Below are 24,224 nucleotides of genomic sequence, written 5' to 3' on the forward strand. Positions count from 1 at the left end.
TACAATAATTGGATTAAGTGGTCAATCTTGTCTGCAGAGCTAAAAACAAACTATTAATATAACCAAAGGGTGTAAACCTGTCCTATTAAATACAACCAAGTTATTTCATTCAGTATTTTAATTTATTACACAATATAGTACAGTACTGATCAAATACAATTTAAAATGCAAGTTTGTGAATAAACACATCCGTTACATGGATACATTAATGACATATCTATAGGTGGATAAACAGATTTAACAGCCACATAGGCTATCCCAGAACCCCAAAAGATGCAAAACTGCTTCCTTGTTCTTTGTTTTCACATTTAGAAAGTAGTCTGCAAGGTAAACAAGTAAAATTAGTCATTTTCATTAGATATAAGAAACATATGCAGATGAAAAGCAAAGAATATACAAAGTGAGACAGGTTGTGTGTGCCAACATAAAATAATCTACATACAATTTGATTAACTGGGACTTTGGGGCTGAGCGCAAATAACACTGATAAATTTAACTTGGGGTATAAAACTATCTTACAAAGTGCCAAAAAACTTGGTATGTAATGCTGCAAGCAAATTCCTTGGGCAATGCTGGACTGTTGTTGAGTTATGAACAAAGGACCAGCCAGACAACCTTTTAAGTCTGGTTTTAGTGTCATAGAAGAACAGTTCAGAGACCAGTATTGAGCAGTGCCAGCACATTTCTCCACTGATCTCAGACCCGTCTGGATAACCACAATGGAAACATTAACTGAGGAGCCTATAGCCTTGTACAACAATCTCTAACTCCTACTTCTCTAGTGTTTCTCAATCTGAAGTTCTGAAGGAACTAGATAGGCGTAAGCAATATGACCGATGGAGCTACCATATTGCTTTCATCTGTCTAGTTTCTTCCGAAGTTAGGGGTTGGGGGGGGTGAATGGATTAAAAGACAACGGATTCTTAAAAAGATACTTTTTCTTGCCAAACATAAAAAAATAGCTGTTGACAAAAGTAGACATGAAGAATGCAAAATATCTATGTTTGTGACCAATGTGGGTGTGTAGTCAAATACTGTGTATGAAGCTTATCTCTGTTAAAACAAGGTTATGAATATTCAGGAGGACAGTAACACGTTTTTTTCAATTCCTTCATAACATGAGACCAATTTGAGGCTATATTTTTATCAAGAAACATCTAATACACTTAAAAGCTTTGAACGATAGAAGATAATATGAAAATGATATGCAGTAATTCACAGCTTGGGACTCCTATTGGCTTGAAGGAAAAGCATTACATGGCGTTTTAGCAAGTGTCTCGAGACTGAAATTTAATGGGAATCTGTTAAAATAGTATTTGCTTGCAGGAAATGTTTCTTTACTGCTATTCTGAAATGACAGAAGCAGTGCATTTCAGGGGTAACCATTGACCACTTACAGATGGTCAATTTAACTCCGGCCCGAATACAAAGATACAACCGACTCACAGCTAGGTCTAGTAACTAATGGAAAAACGATTGTATTTCTTTGGGTAAAACAATATTTGAGGTCATTTGATGAATGACACATAGCGCCCCCTGAGTGTCTGCTTTGAACTACGGGGAAGAGATACTGCCTTGTTTGATATGCAGGTCAAAAATTCAAGAAGGGCTTTCAATGAAAACAATGCTGTTTGTTGTGATGCTCCAACTCTGCAGATTTTAGCCTCAGAGGTCCCTCCCCAAAATGCCAACACTACAATTATCCCTGTGTATATGCCAACCTACCATTACAAAAACAGTCCAATCAGGTCCTGGCAGGCGAGTCACCAAATGAGTGAAGCGCCATGCATATCTGAAGGCTGCAGATTAATTGTTAGTTAGTGAAGGAGGGAGGACTCTCCCAAACCACACCAATGTGTTACCATGAGTTGTACTATAAGACTACACACCCAAAGGTAGTTTAAATAACCGACTGCTGAAATGGGACTAATGAAGCAAGTACTGGCCAGAGAACAGAGTGGTAACGCAGACATTCTCCCAACGTTCTCTCTAAGAAAAACCTACACAAAACAAAAACAAGCGGTTTCTAAAATCTAACATCTAGTTCAGTCTTTTTTTTTTTTTTTAAGGCTTTCTTTCTTTAGTTTGAGATGGCTGTGGATTTCACAGATACAAACGTATATATATATGTCTCATATGTCTTATACATGTCTCATATAGGTCTTCCAGTTGAAGGCTTTTACCCACAGCTTAGATTGTGGTCCGCAGAGTGCTAGGAGAAGCGACAGAAATACAGTTGAGTACTAACACGTTAAAACTCTGATATCCTGCACCAATGTTCCTCTGCACAACATCCCATCCTTGGATTAGCCACTACACTTCAAGGGCAAGTTTCCCAGACAAATATTAAGCTTAGCCCTGGACTAGAAAGCATGTGACATGGAGAACCTCTACTGAAAGTGATTTTTAGTCTAGGAACAGGCTTAGGTTGAATCTGGTTCTGAATGTATTAGGGTTGATGTAATAGGTTGTAAATGTTTAGAGTTATGTGGCTTTTATCCAAGGTAAGAACCGTTGGGCAGACTCTATGCTTACAGACTGAATACTGTTTCAATAGATATATTTCCTACACACACACACACACACACACACGGTTCTGTAAAATGATGACAATCACAACAGAGATACAGGTCTAGATACAGCTCCCTGTGAAACGGGAGTGAGGCAAGGCCGGACGGTAACTCGAGTTGGACAGTGATCGGTTTCCCCTACGGGTGAGAAATGACAGTGAGTGTTGAGTTCTGGATGGGTCCACTCAGGTCGAGAGCTGGGCCAACTCATGGTCGCTTGACGAGCTCACCTGCCTCTCCACCCCCCTTTGCATCTTACAGGTTGCCATCCTTGCCTGAATATCTCCCTTCTTCTCAAAGTAGTCCACTAGGGGCGGCTCGGTGAGCATCGACGCCAGCACCTGCTCGAAGGTGATGGACCAATCTCCGTCCAGCGTGCTGCCTCGCCGCTGCTGGTCGCCGGCGCAGCCAATTAGGACTGTGTCATCGGCGATGTCCTCGCACTGTAGCGAACCCGTGCTCACCATGGAGTAGGACGAGACCGATGTGTCATCCTTCACTTCTTCGTCCGACGTCTGCTGGGGCGGCGTTTCCAGCTGGGCCTCCGCCAAAGCCTTGCAGACCAGGGACTGTCCTGAGCTGCTTTCCCCATTCGACTCTTCTTTTTCGGGCTGGGGCAGTTCAGCGGAAAGGGTGGGAGCCTGGGTGTAGGTGGTGTCGGTTGGTTTCTTGGCACCGTTGTTGGTGAACTTCTTGCCCACCTCTCCGATGCGCAGCAGCAGGCTGGCCACAGTGGCTATGGCGTGGTAGAGCTCCTGCTCCAGTGGGTCCTCGCTGAACATGTTGTACAGGGTTTTACACAGCTCTATGAACTGCTCCTGTAGGGGACACACAGGGGATCAGTCACAGAAATGGCTTCTCCAAGTGTGCATGAGTGGTCAAGTTATGGTCATCTCTCAGTAATGTGTACCTGGTTCATCCTGGGAAGATCTTTAATGGTCTCAATCTTGGGCTCCTTCTCCTTGGCCCACATCCTCAGGTAATACTTATAGTCCTTCACCTCTGAAACAGACATCACAATATTACACTGGATACGTATAGCAATACAGCTTGAATCCTGCAGAGGAAGAATATCAATACTGCAGAAAGGTAATTAACATAGGCGGAGTGAGGCTCACCTTTCTTCTCCTCTGCATCTCCGCATCCCGACGCTTCCCCAGCCTCTTTCATCTCCTCTCCTGCAGACGAAGACAACCATCATCATGTCCACAAAGCCACTACTCAGACCATCCACACCAGTGTACACACTACACAGTGACAGGGGTAAAGTGGGTTATCTAGACAGAGGTTAGAAGGGGGGGGGGGGGGGGGGGGTTGATGTTTGTATTAGTTTGTGAGACATTCACTTCACGGAAGATGAGGGAAGTCAACTAGCCCACAGATACTAGGAGGGTAACAGGCAGGGATGGAACGTCCACGCTCTGAGATGCAGATATCACAGAAAGTCAGATAAGGGAAAGATGTGATGTCTATCACACCAGAACATTCCAAAGAGAGCCCCGAGTGGACTGTACCAAGTGGACAGGAAGAAGAAATGAGGGGGGACCCACTCTGTATAAAGTTGTGTAATCTGCTGGTATGCTCTATCACATGGCGAGGTTATTAACAGGTTAGAGTGTCCTCTATGAACTAAAACAAATAATTGTTTCACAAATTTGTAGATTGGAATATTAGATGGACTATTCTGCCTGACAGCGTGGCCAACATTTTGTTGATCAAACATGTCTTTGTGACACAGAGTCACAGAGAAACAAACCTGAGGTCACTTCCTGCACCAGGAAGTCCAGATCAGACAGGAAGGGAGATTCTGGAGCGTTGAGAAGAAAACAAAACGAGATGGGGAGAGCAAGAAATTACAGAAATGAGAGAAATAAAGCGCAATATAGAGAAAGAGATTAAGACAAAGTAAGTGAGGGAGGAAACAGATCCATGAGGATGATGATGATAACACACTGTCAGTTAAATCAAGTAGTAGGAATCCATTTTCCATGCACACACACACACACACATATGCAACGGAGCAGGACCGTAGGAACCACTCATTGCCTTAAGTAGAACATCTAAAATGTCAAATATCACATTTACATTGTGAGCAAACTAAAGTATGAGAGATGGTTACCAAGTGTGTATATTCCCCCTATAGAAGTATAAGAGTGTATGCTCTACGCATATGTCAACAGCAATGTGTGTGTACCCTGTGGACTGTCATCGTCAGTGAAGAACTGCGCAGCCTCTAGTGCCGACTCAGCCTCCTCTGGACACAATGCTGTAAGAGAAACAAGAAGCATGTTAGCACTAGCATGTATTTGTCATGACTGTCCATGTGAGGATCCATACAGGTCAGTATTGCAATAAATAACTTCAGCCTGACCCCCTCTCACCTGCAGATGGGGGGGGTGTTGACAGTTCACACCCTGTTGTAAATCAAGTTTTAGAACTTTAAGCTATCTCCCTCTCCAAATTCACCAAAGGAATGTGCCTTTGTCTCACAGACGTTTTCCCCGCCAAAACTGTAACACGTTCTTAAGTGAATACTGGAACAATATTTCTAACATAGAACGTGGGGAATGGTCAGAGGTGAGAAATAATAATGTCATTTCGGGTGTTATTTTGTGATGTCATTAAAAATGTTAAAGTAAATATACTGTAACTTGAAGTATATACACTACATGTACGAAGTCGTCATCCTCTTACAGTGCCTTGCAAAAGTATTCGGCCCCCTTGAACTTTGCGACCTTTTGCCACATTTCAGGCTTCAAACATAAAGATATGAAACTGTATTTTTTTGTGAAGAATCAACAACAAGTGGGACACAATCATGAAGTGGAACGACATTTATTGGATATTTCAAAATTTTTTAACAAATCAAAAACTGAAAAATTGGGCGTGCAAAATTATTCAGCCCCCTTAAGTTAATATTTTGTAGCGCCACCTTTTGCTGCGATTACAGCTGTAAGTCGCTTGGGGTATGTCTATCAGTTTTGCACATCGAGAGACTGACATTTTTTCCCATTCCTCCTTACAAAACAGCTCGAGCTCAGTGAGGTTGGATGGAGAGCATTTGTGAACAACAGTATTCAGTTCTTTTCACAGATTCTCGATTGGATTCAGGTCTGGACTTTGACTTGGCCATTCTAAGACCTGGATATGTTTATTTTTGAACCATTCCATTGTAGATTTTGCTTTATGTTTTGGATCATTGTCTTGTTGGAAGACAAATCTCCGTCCCAGTCTCAGGTCTTTTGCAGACTCCATCAGGTTTTCTTCCAGAATGGTCCTGTATTTGGCTCCATCCATCTTCCCATCAATTTTAACCATCTTCCCTGTCCCTGCTGAAGAAAAGCAGGCCCAAACCATGATGCTGCCACCACCATGTTTGACAGTGGGGATGGTGTGTTCAGGGTGATGAGCTGTGTTGCTTTTACGCCAAACATAACATCTTGCATTGTTGGCAAAAAGTTCCATTTTGGTTTCATCTGACCAGAGCACCTTCTTCCACATGTTTGGTGTGTCTCCCAGGTGGCTTGTGGCAAACTTTAAACAACACTTTTTATGGATATCTTTAAGAAATGGCTTTCTTCTTGCCACTCTTCCATAAAGGCCAGATTTGTGCAATATACGACTGATTGTTGTCCTATGGACAGAGTCTCCCACCTCAGCTGTAGATCTCTGCAGTTCATCCAGAGTGATCATGGGCCTCTTGGCTGCATCTCTGATCAGTCTTCTCCTTGTATGAGCTGAAAGTTTAGAGGGACGGCCAGGTCTTGGTAGATTTGCAGTGGTCTGATACTCCTTCCATTTCAATATTATCGCTTGCACAGTGCTCCTTGGGATGTTTAAAGCTTGGGAAATCTTTTTGTATCCAAATCCGGCTTTAAACTTCTTCACAACAGCATCTCGGACCTGCCTCGTGTGTTCCTTGTTCTTTATGATGCTCTCTGCGCTTTTAACAGACCTCTGAGGCTATCACAGTGCAGGTGCATTTATACGGAGACTTGATTACACACAGGTGGATTGTATTTATCATCATTAGTCATTTAGGTCAACATTGGATCATCCAGAGATCCTCACTGAACTTCTGGAGAGAGTTTGCTGCACTGAAAGTAAAGGGGCTGAATAATTTTGCACGCCCAATTTTTCAGTGTTTGATTTGTTAAAAAAGTTTGAAATATCCAATAAATGTTGTTCCACTTCATGATTGTGTCCCACTTGTTGTTGATTCTTCACAAAAAAAACAGTTTTATATCTTTATGTCTGAAGCCTGAAATGTGGCAAAAGGTCGCAAAGTTCAAGGGGGCCGAATACTTTTGCAAGGCACTGTATGTTGTGTATGAAATACGAGTAGTATTTCATACAATAGTGTTTTTGTTGAGGGATGTAAATGTTAGAAACTATAAGACGAAATTGTTTATATAAAACTGTGCACAGCAAGTAGTCACCACCCCTTGAGTGAGGTCAGGGAGCGTGTCAGCCTCACGAACCACCCCTTTTGAATGAACTGTGTAAAACGGTGGGTTTAGAATTAACATATCAGGCCAGAGAAGCATGTAGCTGCAGCTCACTTCTAAAGTGGTTCAAACTCTGAAATCTCAACACGAGAGAGGCGAGAAGCTCACCTGCCAGACAATCACTGGAAGAATCAAGACATCTAAACGTAAATACATGAATGATTTCTTACTCCAAACAGTGGCAGTTCGTGTGCAAAGTATATGGTTAATGTGAGAGTAGTTTCTAAATGTACCAAAGTATGTCTCTCTCTCTCTTTTGTAACAAGCTGCCATATTGTGTTAGTCCGCAAGGGACCCGTTTCGTTAGCTAAAATTAACCAATTTGTGTAGTACTGAATCATAAGAAAGGCTTTTTGCAGATGTTGGAGGCTACGACTGTTCAGAATGATGATATGATACGAGGTTATGATTAATAAGTTGACTGTTTCTGGATGTAACCTTTAGAGTTTAATTCGGGAGATGGTAAAAGAACCGCTCTCGTGGTGCCCCAAATTCCTATTGAGTTAATAGTTACACGATTAATTTAAAATTGGGTAACAAAACAATTATTTGATTAGATAAAATAGCAGTCATCAGATTAATGAAATATTATAATACATACACATTGTCACTCATTCCCACAAGCACACACATTTTCTCCAACTGCTCAATTGTTCTTAACTCTCACTTTTCTTAACTGCATTGTTGGTTAAATCCCTTCACCCCCATTTCCGCTCGGATCCCGTTAACGGGATTGATTTGACAACATCCAGTGAAATTGCAGTGCGCCAAATTAAAAAATCAGATATACTCATAATAAGAATTCATTAAACATACAAGTGCTTTACATCAAAATACATCTTAACTTCTTGTTAATACAGCCACAGTGTCAGATTTCAAAAAGGCTTCATGGCCTAAGCAGACCATGCGATTATCTGAGGACAGCACCCCGCATACAAACACATGAAAATCAGATTTCAACCAGGCAGGTGCTACACAAAAATCAGAAATAACAATATAATTCATGATTTACCTTTGAAGATCTTCTTCTGTCGGCACACCAAAATCTCCCATGAACATCAATTCCTTCATTTTATCCCCAAAATGTCAGTTTATTTGGCGCGTTTGATTCAGAAATACACAGGTTCCAACCCGCCCAACATGACTACAAAGTATCTAATAACTTACCTGTAAACTTGGTCCAAACAACGTTCCTAATCCAAACTTATGTATCCTAAAACGTAAATAATCGATAAAACTTAAGACTGGGAAATACTGTGCTCAATTCCGGACGAAAATAAAGTGAAGCGCGTTCCAGGTTGTGCGCTCCAAAAGACTCGAGTCCCTTTGTGTGACATGGAAAGGAAAGGAATACTTCATCTCTCAAAGGAAAAACATCAACCAATTTCTAAAGACTAGTAGTTGACATCTAGTGGAAGCCATAGGAACTGCAAGCATATTTCTATTAAAAAGGGATTACCATAGAAACCTAACGGAAATTACTGAGCTCAAAAAATGTTTTCCCTGGGTGGATTGTGCTCGGGTTTTTGCCTACCAAATCAGTTCTGTTGTACTCGCAGACATTATTCAAACAGTTTTAGAAACTTCAGAGTGTTTTCTATCCGAATCTAATAATAATATGCATATCCTAGCTTCTGGGCCTGGGTAGCACGCTTTTCATCCGGATGTTAAAATACTGCCCCCTAGCCCAAAGAGGTTTTAAGGGCTTGTAAGTAAACATTTCACGGTAAAGTCTACACCTGTTGTATTTAGCACATGTGAAAAATGTAATTTGATTTGAGAGAGACAATTCTTCTCTCATGTGCATTCTGTCCCTTTAAAAACACACCACCCAAAGCACAAGTCACAAGTGTGTCTGCTGGCTGGCTGACTGCAGGCTCACATCTTCTGCATTTATTGATTCACTAGAACTGTTGTTTCTGAGTGAAAAGTCTGAAGCCAAGTCAGAATGTGAGTGTCAATATCCTGCAGTATGTCTGCAATACATTTATCAGTTGTAGGTTAGACTGTTATTGAACCTGAAGAGTTGTTTTTCCCTGCTTACCTGGCGGCAGGTGAAGTTTGTACAGTAACTTCAGTTTCTCTGTCATGTCTCCATGGTACATCCCACCTGATGGGAGACATATGGCTGGTCAGTTACCCAATTGGTGGCAGAGATGGGATCCATGCCAACTACAATCTTATAATCAACCAGTCAAATTAGGCACGGGGACTTATCCTTCTACAAACTATCACATAATTGTTCTCAAAACCACAGCTGAAAACATCAATGTTGTAATGCATGTCAGTTAAGTTGCGATTCCTTAATTCAAATCTCCAAACTCACTCAGGCCCGTGACAAACTCTTTGAAGTTGATGAGGCCGTCCTTGTTGCTGTCCAACAGGCGGAAGTGGCGAGCAGCCAGTGTGACGGTGTGAGTGCCACACAGCCAGGTGCCCAGGGCCCCGAACAGCTGGCAGAACTGTTCCAGGTCGATGCGGTACTGCTCCAGGTAGGGCAGGCTGGGGTCATGGCGCTCCGCCGCCGTGCAGCTGGCCCCCCAGTAGCAGCTCATAATGTGCTTGGCCTGCCATGGGCAAGGGGAGTGGGATGCAGTTCAGAGGTGGTATTAGCTGATTGAAACATTGAATAGATTGTCCAATGATGCTTGACAGTTGAGGGACTTGAGCTAACAGCTTGATAGTGATGGATTTTGTTGAGGGCTTTCAGGTTTACACTTGTTTGCAGCATGAGCCACAACTTGTTTTGTTCTCAGTCTATTGATAATGGCTCACTTGGTTGCACAACACCTAACATGTGACAGCTGTGTGACCTGTTATCATCACCGCAATCATGACTAATACCCACCACACTAAGTTGCCATGCCTGTGTTTAGAACATTGCTAACAAAGAACTTACTGAATAAAATGTTGACCAGTGTTTGGTAATGGTGTAAAAAGCCACATGGGCGGTAATAATTATGCCAATTTCTCACCTTGAAGAGAACATAGAGTTCTTCTAGCTCCTCGATGCTAAAGGCTGAGTCGGTCATGATGGCCCTCACCTGTGGACAGACACACAGCTTTTACAACAAGACAGAGAAACATCTCTGGCTATAGCACATTGGACCAAGTAGGAACAGTAAGACAATAGATCATTATTAAGTGATGGTTGGAATGGAGTATAATGTAGACTAATCTCAATGCTATGAAATTCAGTTGTCGACGTCAAACTACAACCATCAACGCAATGAGATCAAGAAACTAACGTCACTAAGCGTTTCAATCACAGTCACTTCTTTGACATATGAACTCACCACACTCCTCTTGGCAGTGTCTTCCAGCGATTGGATAACCTTTAACCTCTGCTTGAACCTCATCTGCTCGATGACATCAGCACGCAGACTTCCAAACTTCTGCTCAGGGACACAGAAACAGAGGGAAAAGGCAGGTGTTATAGAATTGTAGTATAATAGAATTGAAATAGAGTTCAATAGAGTCGGTTACAAATGTATCCCGAAGTCACTGATTTGTAGAAACTACATCAATCTCTCCTTGTTCAATGCGATTGAGTAAACAAGCGAGTTGTGTTTGAGAACTAAGAATGGATTTTTCTGTGAAAAAGTAATTTGGCTCTACTAGTCATGCTGGGAGGACTTGTCTTACGTCATAGGATGACTTGATGAGCTGGAACACGTCAATCTCAGGTGGTGGTTCATCACCACTGGTCAACAGGGCGTGGAGGTGGGGAATGGGAGGAGACACAGTCTGCTTGTTGACAACATTGTCCAGGTACCTGAGAGTGAGAGAACAACCACTTATTCTCAGTCCAGCGCAATATGGCTACAGCTTCATCAGTCCAGAATGGTAATGTCACCATTCATAAATAAAAATGTAAAACAATTAAGGTTTCTGTATAGTTACCTTCCAATGGAACATTTTGGCTACATAATATGTGGTGTCAATTCCAAGAAACACTTGAAATCCATCACTCACTGTCCCAGTATGGTCATGGCCTCTCCCTCGTCAGTGCAGACAGTCTCTCCCACCCCCCACTCACCGTCCGAGTATGGTCATGGCCTCTCCCTCGTCGGTGCAGCCCAGCAGCGTGTCCATGTTGGCGTGCAGCACGGCCAGTGCCACCTGGAAGATGACCTTGATGCCCTCGTAGAAGAAGCAGTCGACCAGGAGCACGGCGCTGTCGAAGGGCATGACGCTGAGAAACAGTGTGAGGAACCAGGAGAGGGAGATGGTGGAGATGACACCCAGCTCCTGCATGTGCTCGTAGAGGAGGGGGAGGCACTCACGAGTCAGCTCCTCAAACACGCCTTGGTCAACGAGAGCACCTGGGGGAGAGGGAGAATTTAAAAAAGACATCCATATCCAAACATACGCATCAAGGTTGGGTTCAATTCATTTTAGGAAGAGAGGTAAAATGAAATTCATGCAATGAAAAGTCCTTTCAGAAAATTGGAAAACTGAATCGACCACAGCCCACATCAACTACTGAGTTCTTATCACCCTTAGAACCTTCAGCAATCGTTCTATTTCTATGGTAATTAGCAGCTCAGTATTTCTATTGTCAGTCTTAGCTGTCACTCACCCACAACCCTGGTGTTGTAGTAGTCTGGCAGCATCCTCTCACACAGAGCCACCAACAGCCAGAAGGCCTCCTCCTCTGTACAGTACAGCAGCAGCACCGACGTCACAATGTTCATCGCCTGGAGGGGACAGGCATCGATCATTGTCTACTCTTCTGCTTGTGCAGCATCACAAATGTTATTTCCTGTCTTAGTGAATTTCTAGTTCCAAGTTATTAGTCGTATGTACGGGATACGCATGATATACATCTTCCAATGAAATGCTTACTTGCAGGTTCTTCCTCGACAAGTCAACGACAACAATAAATAATATGAACTAAGTAAAATGTCAGTAGAATAGAAAACATTTTAGCATAAGGACAATACAAGAAGGCACAATTTATAGTCCAATATTTACATGTGTATTGGGGAAGGGGGGATAAGTGTATACATTGAGCAGTATAACAAGAGTCTGGTAGCAGCAGTTGTGATGTGTGTGTGTGTAGCATGAATGTATATATGTGTCTGTGTGGTTGTGTGCTAAGGTGCGGAGAATTAGAACAGGTGGTCAGTCCAGTTCGTGTTCAGGCAGTCTGCTTGTAGATAGAAGCTGTCGCTAAGTCTGTTCGCATCAGACATCATGCACTGAACCGGTCTGCCCGACGGTATGGACCATTGAGTGAGACGGGGGACACACTTAAGAATGAACAATAAGAAGACAAACTGAAGAGAAGGAAGAATCAGAGACAAAAACAGGCAGAAATAGCCTTACAGTAAAGAATAGACCACCAGACTACGGTAGTTTCTTTGCAAGGTTTCTGTTAGCCGTTAATGGCCGGCGTTTGGCCGATAAAAAAGAAAAGCCAATAAATAAAATAGTCCCTTTTCACCTATTAATTAAAACACCAGTTCATGCAAATACATTTGACTGGTCATGCTTATCCATCTATAGGTAAATGTGCATAATTTAGGGGAAATACATTGGCACCTGTACAGTATATTCATTATGCATCTTATTTATCAAACATGTACAGCATACAAATACAAAACCTTTGAGCGGAAAATCTGTCAGAGCGCGAGAGCTGCTGCTAAAACATCTCAAACAGCAAATGCATAGGCAGGCTTCATCAGCGCATCACACACCACTTTGCAATGATCTGGAGGCAGTATGCTTTTTCAAAACATATACTTAAATCGTTTGGAACCTGAACATTTTAAATCGATATCGAGGCATTACCTTGCTTCAAAGTAGCCTAGCCAAAATCTGACCATATCAGTGGAGGCAATTATTTTATATTAACTTTCTTTCATTGTCCTGTAGCCAAATGCACAATCCTAATCATATTAGCATAGTAGCCCATGCTAGTTGTTGCATATTAGATCTATATATGTGATTTCTGTCATTCTGAGCACCGTGGGTGGATGCCGTAATCAGGCTACTCACCCAACGCATATGGGTCCGGCAAATTTCTGAACTATCCTGTAAATAAATACAGAAATGTCCGGTGCCACATTTTTTAAAGGAAAGCCTGTTTCCCTGTCCCATATAATTCAAGCACTATTTCCAGGGAATGCTTAGGACGCTAGGCCTTCGTTCCAATCTCATTATCAGCTTGAGGCTTTTCATGTTTGAGTCAACTCAAACAGTCAGTCTGATTCAGATGGCATTTCCAGGAATTTAATTCCACTATAGCATTACATTGAGTTCTTTCAACTACTTCAAAAGCATCCAACTCAACTGCCCACTCTCTGGAACCAAATTCTGCATTCCAGAGAAGTTTCTAAATATAACAGATTGTTTTAGAGTTTGCTACTTAATAAACCTAAGTGTAAGAAATCTCACAGCCATCTCACAGCCAGTGACCATGTTAATTGGTTTTAACATTTAAAACAACAAAAAGGAACCTAACAAGTTTCCAACATCACCAGGCAACAGTGGTGTGCCCTCAGGGCCAGCAAAGCCTTCTCTGCTGGCCTAAACATCATCAGAATATATATTTAAAAAATATATATATTTTCCCACAAATATGTATTAAATTATTCCCCAGAGTAAGAGTTATACTCTTCATTTCATAGCTTTCCTCTTGGTTGCACTGCTTCCAGCCCCAGGTTGAGATTTGGAGGGCTGGTCTTTATGTTAGATCTTTTATCCAATCATATTCAGCCATCATGTGTTGCCAGGGGTCTAAAATCTGCCCTCAGGACTTCAGAATCTTAAAGTGAATGGAAATTAAAATTTAGTTTCAACCAATCAGCTTTAGAGTTGGCTATTGTACACCTGCTGGCTGGCTCCAGTGTTACACAGGAGCCAGCTAGCAGGCGTAGTGCGTGCACGTCTTTTGATTGGATTACCAATATTGAGAGGCAGGTCCTATGGGCAGGTCTATGCAGAACCTCAGAACTAGGAAACTGAATTTGATGAATTTAATTTGCGTACTACTAAGCTGTTTTTTCAACCCACAATGGCAGAAGGAGGAGAAGATATCGATTTGGTCGAGGATATAATTATAACGCCATTCTCAAGACGAACTTTCAAGAAAAGTTAGACATTGTAAGGAGAGTTCGCCCGATGCCGACGCTACAAAACCTGTCACAGGCGGGAAAGGGGTTCGTTCGCCACTTTCAAAGTTCCAACTACGAGCGCTATCAATGGCTCACAGGCTCCGAGAAGCACTGCAAACTGTACTGCTGGGAATGCCTATTATTTGCAAGTGATCAATTTGGTGTTTGGAGCCACACTGGCTTTGCAAACTTGAGTTGTCTAACCAAGGCAGCAACGAGACACCAAAGTACGGCTGAGCACTTACAAGCAATGGTGCTTTTGAAAACTTTTGGGGGGACACTCGGGGGACACCCGAGTGGATCTACAGCTCAACAAACAAGCGCGCAGGGTAACAGAGCTGCACAATGAAAAGGTGAAGAAAATTAGGGAAATATTGAAAAGATTGATTGTGTCATGTTTTTGGGTAAACAGGAACTTTCATTTAGGGGACACAATGAAAATGCTGACTTTTTTTTGGACTTAAAGCTCAAAGTTTGTGGACCAGAAATGGATAGAAGAAGAATATTAATATAACTCTGTTGCACTCGACTATGTTCTTGCCTATTAGTTGAACTGTACTGTATTGTACTCTTCCCCTGCAATTCTCAGAATAAAAATGTAAATTTCAAGGTGACGCAAAGCCTGGTTATACTGCGTTTCTGTCAAAATGTATAGTGTCTAGAGCCATGGCATCATAATGATGGTAATAAGAGGTGGATTAATTCGGGGGGGGGGCGGACTGTGTAGGACCTCACTGAAGGCCCAGGCCCCAGGCACGCCACTGCCAGGCAAGCTCTATCCTGGAACCCACAAGGAAAACGGAAGAGAGGGCACCCAAGAAAAACCTGGCAGCGGGAGCTTGAAGCAGACACCAAAAGATCTGGCATAAGATGGAACAAGACTGAGTGTGATGGAGAGTCATTGATGGCCTATGATGCTCCCTGGAGAGTGATGATCCTAAGTAAAGTAAAGTTGTTGTTTTTTAAGTTGTCATACCTGGCAGTATCCTATGCCAGGGTTGCGGCAGGCGTAGGCGGTGAGGACCCTGCGGAGGGCAGCGATGCCCATCTCATTCTGGAAGGCGTGGTGCTCGGGCATGGAGCGGTGCAGGTCCCTCTCGATCTCCTCCGTGGCCAGGGTACAGCGGCCCATGGCCTGCTCCACCAGCTCAGCATAGTAGCCAGGGTGGGTGGCCATCTCATTCTGAGCCCCTGGAGAGGAGATGTATGGTAGTAAAAGGGTTAATTCAATGGATTATGAGGCAGATTCAGTCCATATGGATTTGTCAGTCGGCAAAGGATCTAACGTTTAGATCCTTTTGATTCTATCCGTTGTATGACTGGTTGTTTGTTTGTTGTATCAACAAAAACATGAGCCAACTTTACATATTTGCTAGAAAACACAAAGTCGACAGATTCCTGAAAACAGACTAGTCATTCCAGATATCATTGCAGGACACAATCCTGGTCATTGAGTGCTATCATTTTACATAGAGGAAACAGCCAAAGTACAAAAACACATCCACATAGCAACACAATCCAGCGGTTCCGTTTCTAGGTTCTCTCATTATTGTGTAACCCTTGCTTTGCTAGGCCGCATGACTCAGGAATCTAGTTGGTCAGCTGATACCAGATGAGTCAGAAAGGAATGATGGAGGGGAGGGGTCAGCTTGGTGACGTTGCAATAACAACACTTCCCTCGTCAATATGGCAGAGACAATGAAACACATTACCTTCAAGTCACAAGATAGGAGTGAGTGCTTTCCTTGAAACCAACAGATTGCTGATGTGGATGTGCACCACACACACACACACAAATTAGTGGATCTGGCTATTTCAGCCACACCCATTGCTGCTGTGTAAAATCAAGCACACAGCCATGTGATCTCCCTAGACAAACATTGGCACTAAAATGGCCTTACTGAGGAGCTCAGTGAGTCAACGTGGCACCGTCATAGGATGCCACCTTTCCAAGTCAATTGGTCAAATTTCTGCCCTGCTAGAGCTGCCCCGGTCAACTGTACGTGCTGCTATTGTGAAGTGAAAACGTATATGAGCAACAATGATTCAGCCGTGAAGTGGTAGGCCACACAAGCTCAAAGAACGGGACCGCAGAGTCCGGAAGCTAGTAGCATGTAAAAATTGCAACATTCACTACCGAGTTCCAAACTGACTCAGCCGCACACAAGCCTAGGATCACCATGTGCAATGTCAAGCGTCGGCCGGAGTGGTGTAAAGTAGGGTTGGGCGATATTACGATATAAATCGGATATCAACTATGTTTAAAAGACATCGATGGCAACAACATTGTGATGTGTAATATAAATTGTCACACACACACAAACAAAAGCTATTTGATCAAAAAGGAGAGTAATGGGAGTGCTGCATCAGATGACCTGGCCTCCACAATCACCCAACCGCAACCCAACGGGGATGGTTTGGGATGAGTTGGACCGCAGAGAAAAGCAGCCAACAAGTGCTCAGCACATGTGGGAACTCCTTCTTCGAAGAAACTCAAATATAAAATCTATTTTGATTTGTTTAACACTTTTTTGGTTACTACATGATTCCATGTGTTATTTCATAGTTTTGATGTCTTCACTATTATTCTACATTGTAGAAAATAGTAAAGATAAAGAAAAACCCTGGAATGAGTAGGTGTGTCCAAACTTTTGACTGGTACTGTATATAATATTTAAAAAAATGCACAGACGATAGTTTAACCTATTTGAAAATGACTGGTACCTCTGGAGTCAGGCAGCGCACAACAATGCAGCTCACAGCTGAGCGACACACCAAATGACCTACCTATTCCTATTTGCCATAGCCTTTTTCATAAATATGTAGGTAGACTTAGCATACTATTAACATAAGAGTTGCAAGAGCTGGTTATGGTTCTCCTGGCATCTGCCAAACCCAGATTCGTCTGCCGAACTGCCAGATGGTGAAGCCTGATTCAGCACTCCACAGAACACGATTCCATTGCTCCAGATTCCAATGGGCGGCGAGCTTTACACCACTACAGCCAACGCTTGTCATTGCAAATGGTGATCTTAGGCTTGTGTGCAGCTGCTCAGCCATTGAAACCCATTTCATGAAGCTCCCGAAAAACAGTTATTGTGCTGACATTGCTTGTTGCAATCAAAGACAGGCGATTTTTACGCACTATGAACTGACTAGTTCGAAAGGTGGCATCCTATGATAGTGACACATTGAATGTCACTGAGCTCTTCAGTAAGGCCATTCTACTGCCAATGTTTGTCTATGGAGACTGCATGGCTGTGTGCTTGATTTTATACACCTGTCAGCAACGGGTGTGGCTGAAATAGCCAAATCCTTTAATTTGAAGGGGTGTCCACATGCTTTTGTGTATATATAGTCTATATTCAACCTTCAAACTCTGCCATTCAAAATCACCATGTTTGAAGAAACCTTATAGGCTATTATTGAATGCATTTGTTTCTATTTGGTAAATGATCTAACTCACCTTTACAATCTACAATTCTGTTGAATTCATGGTACAGGCCCATTGGCTTTCTGCTAGCTCCACCTAAACCAAACTTGAAACCTCAAAGCTAGCCTGTAGGTGATTAGTGGCGTCTTTGAGAACTGGTACAAGAACAGAAACCATACGGGGGGAGAGTTCCTCTGCAATGACACCTACTTATGGTTCGTGGTTAGAAACCCCACAGACTTGCTGCCAAAAACAGCACTAAGACATAGTGCATCTGTGCTAGAGTAGGAGTGGCCTAGTGGTTGGAGCCATCAGCCACAGACTACACAGCCAAAGCAGAAGTTTAGAAATGTAGCCTGACTTCCATCAGAAAAACTGAGTGCAATGACTGCATATTGGGATGCTCCAGTTAAGGCATTTGGTAACTGAAGCACGGTATCTATGTGGGCTAACCAAACCTCTTATGTGCTCTTTGGGGACACATAGGCTAAGAGAATTCTAGAAATTGAATTGTAGAAAACAAAATGTCTACCTGAGAAGAGCAGCCACAGCTCCCCTCGGAGGCTCTCAGGGATACCGTTGAGCACCAGCTCTCTGGTCTTGGAGGTACGGTACATACACACCCCCCTGCCAAACTCAAAGAAGTGGATGTTCCACGACTCCTCTTTCATTTTCTCCTTGGTCTGAGGAGGAGAATAGAAAGAGAGAAGAGGGGGGGGGGGGGGGGGGGGGGGGGTGTCAGTATATCAGTATGACCCCCAAAAAATAAAAAGACATCAAGCTAAAGGTATGTTATAACAATATAATGACATTGGTGATCAATGACTAGAATGCTGTAAGGACATGGTCTTTATGCTCCTTTGGCACCATGAGCAAAGCAAACAACGTCAAAGAGATAAGACAACGAATGGCGAAGTGAGCACTGTTTCCAAATGAGCCAGGCCTGACTTGCAATCCTTGAGTTTGGGAGCTAGATAGATAGATCGATGAACAGATGGTGGCCTTCAAGTGTCAAATTTCAAGCTTGCCTATGCACACACTTGGTTAAGATATTATTTCCTTTCGTGTAATGTTAACCATGATAGGACAAGAACCATAGACACGGCATACATTAAACTACATTCTAAAGCATAAATCTCGGTCTACATCTCTAGGTAGGGACAATAAAAGACTGTTCAGAAAGGATCACTTCAGCTTAAAAAAAAAGAAAAAGAGAGAGCACACTGAAGTAATAAAAAACATTAAAAAATGGGTAGGATATTCTAAGAGCATAAGACAGTCGAAGCCGTTGACGTGGGTCTGGGCAGGGTTGGACTCACAGCTTTGGGCCCGTGGTCCTCTGGGTCGTCCTTCTGGTAGATGCGGAGCAGGCCCTGTGTGGCTGTTGGCAGGCTGGGGCTGTAGTGGCGCCCCTGGGACGGTTCCCCTCCTGCGCCCGTGGGTGTGGGGAGGCTGGAGGAAAGTGGGGTGGTACTGGGGCTGGGAGAAACCTGGGGGGGAAGGAGGAGATTGTGGATTTAAAGGGTCGTTATCAGCTAAAACATACCAGCTGGATATCCTGTCATGCTAAAAAAGAAGGAGAGAGAGAATACAAATTTGTATATATAGTATGTAATAAACAAATCCATTCAAAAGAAGTCATTCTAGCAAAAGCATGACCGTGAATGAGTGGTCATATCATATTAATGTAATCTAGAACGTAGCAGAAAACGTCAAAAAGCCATATTATGGATCACAATCTCATAGGGTCGCAGAATTACAGTAACTTTCCCCAAATTCCCAGTTGGAATATTCACAGAATCAGGAGTGAATAAGCAGGAAATCTGGAATCCTCCTAACAGGATTTCTTGAAAACCTGAGAATTTTGCAACCATACTCTTTCACGACAGAGTGTTACTGACAGATCAAAGGGCCCACCCAAACAGCACACATCCCCTCTGATTGACTCACTGAATAGCCACTGAGGGCCAGCGGGTGGCCGTCGCTCCACAGCTTGTCAGGTGTGCGCTGCAGGAAGTCGGAGATGCGCTGGACCAGGAAGTCACGGTCTTTGAGGTTGGCGAAGAGGAAGGTCATCTTGTTCTTGGTGCTGATGGACACGGGGCAGGGCAAGACGCTGCTGCTGTCTGCCTTCTCCACAATGGACACCTAGAGAGAGGGAGTGAGGAGAAAGAGGGAAGAGGGAGAAAGGGGAGGTGAGAGAGGGGGGGAAGAGTGCTTTGTTTATTTACTCTAATGTACAACTAAGAACATTAGGCGCATCCCACGAGGGCATGTTATGTCACCCATGAAAAAATATGGACAGAGTGAGAAAGTGAGAGTGAAAAAGATTGTCAAAGAGAGAAAGGAAATGAGAGAAAGAGGGAGGCAGGACATAGGGAAAGAGAGAGAGGCAAGATGCCCGAAAATGAAAGAAAGGGGCGTGCTTGCGTTGTGTGTGTGTAGGTACCTCTCTGAGGGGGATGATGAGCTGACAGAGGTCCTCCTCACGGCTGCAGAAGCAGATGTAGTTGTTGGAGACAAACAGCTGGCCCACAATGTGCATCTTGGCGAAGGGAGTCCACAGCGTGCAGTCTGTGTGTCCGTCCAGGCGCTCGTCCGGGGTCAGGCGGAACAGCGCCCGGTAGCGTTCGTTCTTGGCCCGTGCGTCCAGGTCCCTGAAGTAGACATCCAATAGTGAGAGGAGGAGTAAATTAGCAAAAGGTAGATACAGTAAATAAATACACATGAAAAAAAATAAAGAATTGTGATTTATCAGTGAGATGCAGAAAATTGAGGACTGTCATTAACAAAAATCTGGTGTGTTAGGAGGAACAATACACGCCGTGCTGCCTTTCAGGACCTGAATTGCCTACCCCTGTTCTCTGCAGGTTGAACAAGCAAGTTCTTGGAAGAACCCTCCATTTCATTGAAAACAGGTGTTCGGAAAATTTCCTGTCAGAAAAAGAAGGAAATTACCGACTCATCTCTCTTGAACCTTGAAACCTCGTACCTCTTGAGTGCCGAGACATTCTTGAGCGTCTTGCATGCCTTGGGCAGCGTGCGGTCGGCGGAGAAGCCCTCGTTGTCCAGCAGCTGGCGCATGGCAATGGTGGCCAGTTGCTCCATGAGCTTGAAGGTGTCGTTTATGTTGAGGAACATGGAGAAGTAGTGTTCCGTGTGCCGTGTGCTCACCCGCACACTCTCCGGAAACACCAGCGTGGCGTTCTTCTCAAGACGTGTCACTTCTGTCCACTGCACCACCAGGGTCACTATAAGAGGAGACGGGAGGAGAGAGATAGAGAAAATGGATAAGAGGGAGAGAAAGAGAGCAAAGGAAGGGGGCAGTGAGCAAGCAGAGATTGGTGTAAAGTTAGAGGGGAAGTAACAACAGAAAGGGAAATATAATTATAATAAATATAATTCCATTTGTCGGGGGTTACTGCTGCAACATTCAAGTGGGGTTACCTCTACACCCGTACAAACTCAATACTCCATGGTCTTTCACACACTCTCTCTCTTAGCCCCATTATCTTCTTCTGTAACCAGTCTCATAAGATTCCTACCCATTTCATTCATTCTTAGATGCACATGCATGCATGCTCACACACATCCTATGCAAGCATGTCGGGTGAGCGAGCACACACACACTCACCTTCTTTCCCCAGGAGGAAGGAGTAGAAGCAGAGGTGGTTGACGCTGAGATAGACCCAGCCCTGGCGGGGCACACGGCCCTTCCAGTAGCTACAGGAGTAGTAGTTGACCAGCTTCTCCTCACCGGGCATGCCAAACAGCTTCCGCATCTTCTGCTCGGCCTCGCGGAACTTGCCAGAGTCCTCGTCCTCCTGGGCCGCTTTGCTCTTGTTCTCCTCGGCGATGATGCCCTAGATAGAAAGATTGGAGGAAGAGGGAGTTCAGACTCTGTGCTGACGTGCATGAACACACGCATGCCACTTAGAATGGGTATGAATGGCATTTTCCGGATTGCGTGGATTTCGGTCAATGTGACCATGATGCATAGATCTGCTCTTAATAGAGGAACTGAGTCAGCAGCTTACATAACGCAGGATAAACAATTAAGACATTGGCTAACCCAAGGTTTGACCATAGAATTTGAATGTGTTCTAATTCTAGGAGGTTGAACTATGCTTTGTGGCAGCAGTGCCTACCGAGACCTTCCCCTTGACGAACGTGGTGATGTCTTCGTCGTTGTCGAAGATGGAGAGCGTCTGGAGCAGGTTGGTCTCCAGCCACTCCCAATGCCCTGTGATCTCCTTCCGGGAGGAGCCTGGGAAAACACAGTATTTCAGCACAACAAGAAGAGGTCTCTTTAGACCTGATCATAATGGATAGAATTTATATAGTCCCGATGCTTTTATACAGTTGTATTTAAATAAGCTAGCTTCAAAACAGTTTGCCTATCCCAGAATATTCAGAAGTGTCATGGCATGGTTTTGCACCCACCACAAGCGATGCTCCAGAAGATCTGGGAGTCCCCTGTCTGGTGCAGGATCCTATAGGGAGCCACTCTGGCACTGGAGTCCAGGACCACATCCATGGTGCCCACCAACAATCCTGAAGTAAAACAGCACAGCATTTTAGGCATGAATCCCAATAGGGGACTACAGGTCAACCATGCAAAATATGAAGTAGCTGGCTGAAGGAATCCTAACTTTGCATGTGTGACTTTTAACCTACTTTCTGGGTAAACAAATGTTATTTGGTTAAGATCTGAATTGAGATCTATTTTTTAGGGGGAGTGTGGTCTTAGACCTTGCGTATGTTCCTAGAACTCGTCAGCAACACAGCTGCGGTGGTGCTGTTGCTTTTAGACAAGGACTTGGGGGAGAGATATCTAAATCAAAGGGAAACATCATAAACCCTTGTGAATGAAAGGCCACTTGTGTGGAGTCACCTAAAATGAGACTTGATCTAATTCAGTACAAATCTAACTAAATTATGAGTGTCGGACTAGATAGCTTCCTAGCCTAAAAATAGTTATTTAATATGAAATCGTTTTTCATTACATGCCATTGTTATTCTCTTTATTACTAGAATTACAGGAGATAGCTAAAGTTACCTATATCTGGTGTTTTATGATAGCACCAAATTCAAAGTGGGAGGCTAATCCAACTGAAATGTTTTGGTCATATGGCAGTGCTAGCTAGCACAGTCTCGGGTTGGCTAAACTAGTATATGGTCCCTTGAAGACTACTGGGAACTCGGAAAAAACGAGGTCGAATCATGACGTCAGTGATCTCCAGGTCGGAAAATCGAAGCTCAAGAAAGAGGCCCGAGTTCCCGACCTGGAATTCCGAGTTGGATGACCTTTCAAAACTACCAGTTCTCTTGAACGTAGCAATAGTCTACTAGCTGTTGTTGTTTAGTGATGTATTTGACAAACTTTACACAATTCAAACGCATTCAAAACAACTAGGAACTGGAAATTCGAAAATCTCAAAATTCACACTTCAGTGCGTTACAGACAACTGGGAACTTGGGCAAAAACGAGTTCCGACTGGGATTTTTTTTTAACGGGCTTCCAACTCGGAAACTCGGGCATCTTTTTAGAGATCCGAAATTAAGATCACTGACGTCATGATTTGACCTCGTTTTTCCCAGTTCCCAGATGTCATGAAAGCACCATTTTAGCAAGCATTATAGCTATCAATTCTGTTAGCTAGTAGTAGCAAAGAGCGAGCATGGTAAGTGAAGAAAAAACAAAGCTAACGTTAAATAGCTAACAGTAGTTAGCGCCACTTTTCCCCACGTCAACACAACAGCTAGCCTGTGTGCTAGCTATCTTGCTAACACCCAAGACTGCTAACAAAAGCCTTCGTTACTAATGCAAGACATTAGCCAACACAAATTATATTTTTCAGAAAACAGTTATACCAAATTATTGAATTTCATAGTTACCAGTGATGCCCCCTCCTTTGCCATGGCCCTTTCTCCGCTGGAGAATGAAAAAGGGGTTCGCCCTTTCGCTCACCCACAGAGCGTTGGCCAGCAACACCTCCTCCGGAGTTATCCACATTTTGAATTACCTTTTTCCAAATTACGCACTTATACTTGGATATTATGCTGCTCCGCGTACGTTAAGAGACTTTACACAGGCCTGTTTTGCAGACGTGTTGCCTGCTGTTTTGAGTTCATGACCGCGGGCAGTCCGTCTGTGCAGCTGTCTGCTCTGTTGTGTTTCTGAAACGGGTCGCCTCCTACTTGCACGAAACACGCCCACTGTACGCTGCGTCGCTTCTTGACGTGGTCACTGTCACTGCAATATTTTTTTAATCATAATGCACATACTGGTAGGACTACATAGATGCCGCGTTCAAAACCACTGGGAAGTTAGTGATCTTCAGGTCAGAAAGTCGGATCTCTAGAAACAGGCCCGAGTTCCCTTGTTGGAATTCCAAGTTAGATAACCATTAAAATCGATTTTTCCCGCTCGGAGGTCGTTATTTTCCGAGTTCCCAGTTGATTTGAACGATTGGAAGTTGGATATTTCCGAGTTCTCAGTTCCCAGTTGTTCTGAATGCGACAAGAGTACAATAGTATGAATACAACCTAGCGGTCAAACAGGGAATTGGTTCCAATCGTTTTTCCACTT

At 43.5% G+C, this 24,224-nt stretch overlaps 1 protein-coding gene across 2 annotated transcripts; it reads right to left on the reverse strand.

The window, feature by feature from the left end:
- Positions 1 to 103: 103 nt before the first annotated feature.
- On the reverse strand, positions 104 to 24,208 carry LOC110505110 (TBC1 domain family member 9B). 2 transcript variants are annotated; one of them, XM_021584087.3, is made up of 22 exons: positions 23,531 to 24,208; positions 22,076 to 22,186; positions 21,781 to 21,899; positions 21,267 to 21,495; positions 20,625 to 20,883; positions 20,082 to 20,289; positions 19,583 to 19,780; positions 18,952 to 19,122; positions 18,165 to 18,315; positions 15,176 to 15,390; positions 11,661 to 11,778; positions 11,118 to 11,403; positions 10,724 to 10,853; positions 10,375 to 10,473; positions 10,054 to 10,122; positions 9,405 to 9,645; positions 9,123 to 9,188; positions 4,765 to 4,836; positions 4,327 to 4,377; positions 3,689 to 3,748; positions 3,481 to 3,572; positions 104 to 3,388 (listed from the first exon to the last, which is right to left on the reverse strand). In XM_021584087.3, exons 1-22 carry the CDS (start codon positions 23,646 to 23,648, stop codon positions 2,756 to 2,758), a joined length of 3,696 nt encoding a protein of 1,231 aa, XP_021439762.1. In that variant the 5' UTR covers positions 23,649 to 24,208; the 3' UTR covers positions 104 to 2,755. The 2 variants fall into 2 exon arrangements, with proteins under 2 accessions (XP_021439762.1, XP_021439764.1); XM_021584089.3 differs by lacking the exon at positions 4,327 to 4,377.
- Positions 24,209 to 24,224: the final 16 nt, after the last annotated feature.

Source organism: Oncorhynchus mykiss, chromosome 25, assembly GCF_057628025.1.
Source record: "Oncorhynchus mykiss isolate SJ-2025 chromosome 25, ASM5762802v1, whole genome shotgun sequence".
Classification (NCBI taxonomy): Eukaryota; Metazoa; Chordata; class Actinopteri; order Salmoniformes; family Salmonidae; genus Oncorhynchus; species Oncorhynchus mykiss.

What these genes read in the sequence shown, in the direction of transcription:
- LOC110505110 (XM_021584087.3), bottom strand. Translation starts at nt 23,648, where the DNA reads ATGTGGATAACTCCGGAGGAGGTGTTGCTGGCCAACGCTCTGTGGGTG. An exon ending in CTTCTGGAGCATCGCTTGTG is followed by an intron (nt 21,900 to 22,075) that starts GTGGGTGCAAAA and finishes GTGTTTTCCCAG; the next exon opens with GCTCCTCCCGGAAGGAGATC. An exon ending in CTACAACACCAGGGTTGTGG is followed by an intron (nt 11,404 to 11,660) that starts GTGAGTGACAGC and finishes CCTCTCCCCCAG; the next exon opens with GTGCTCTCGTTGACCAAGGC.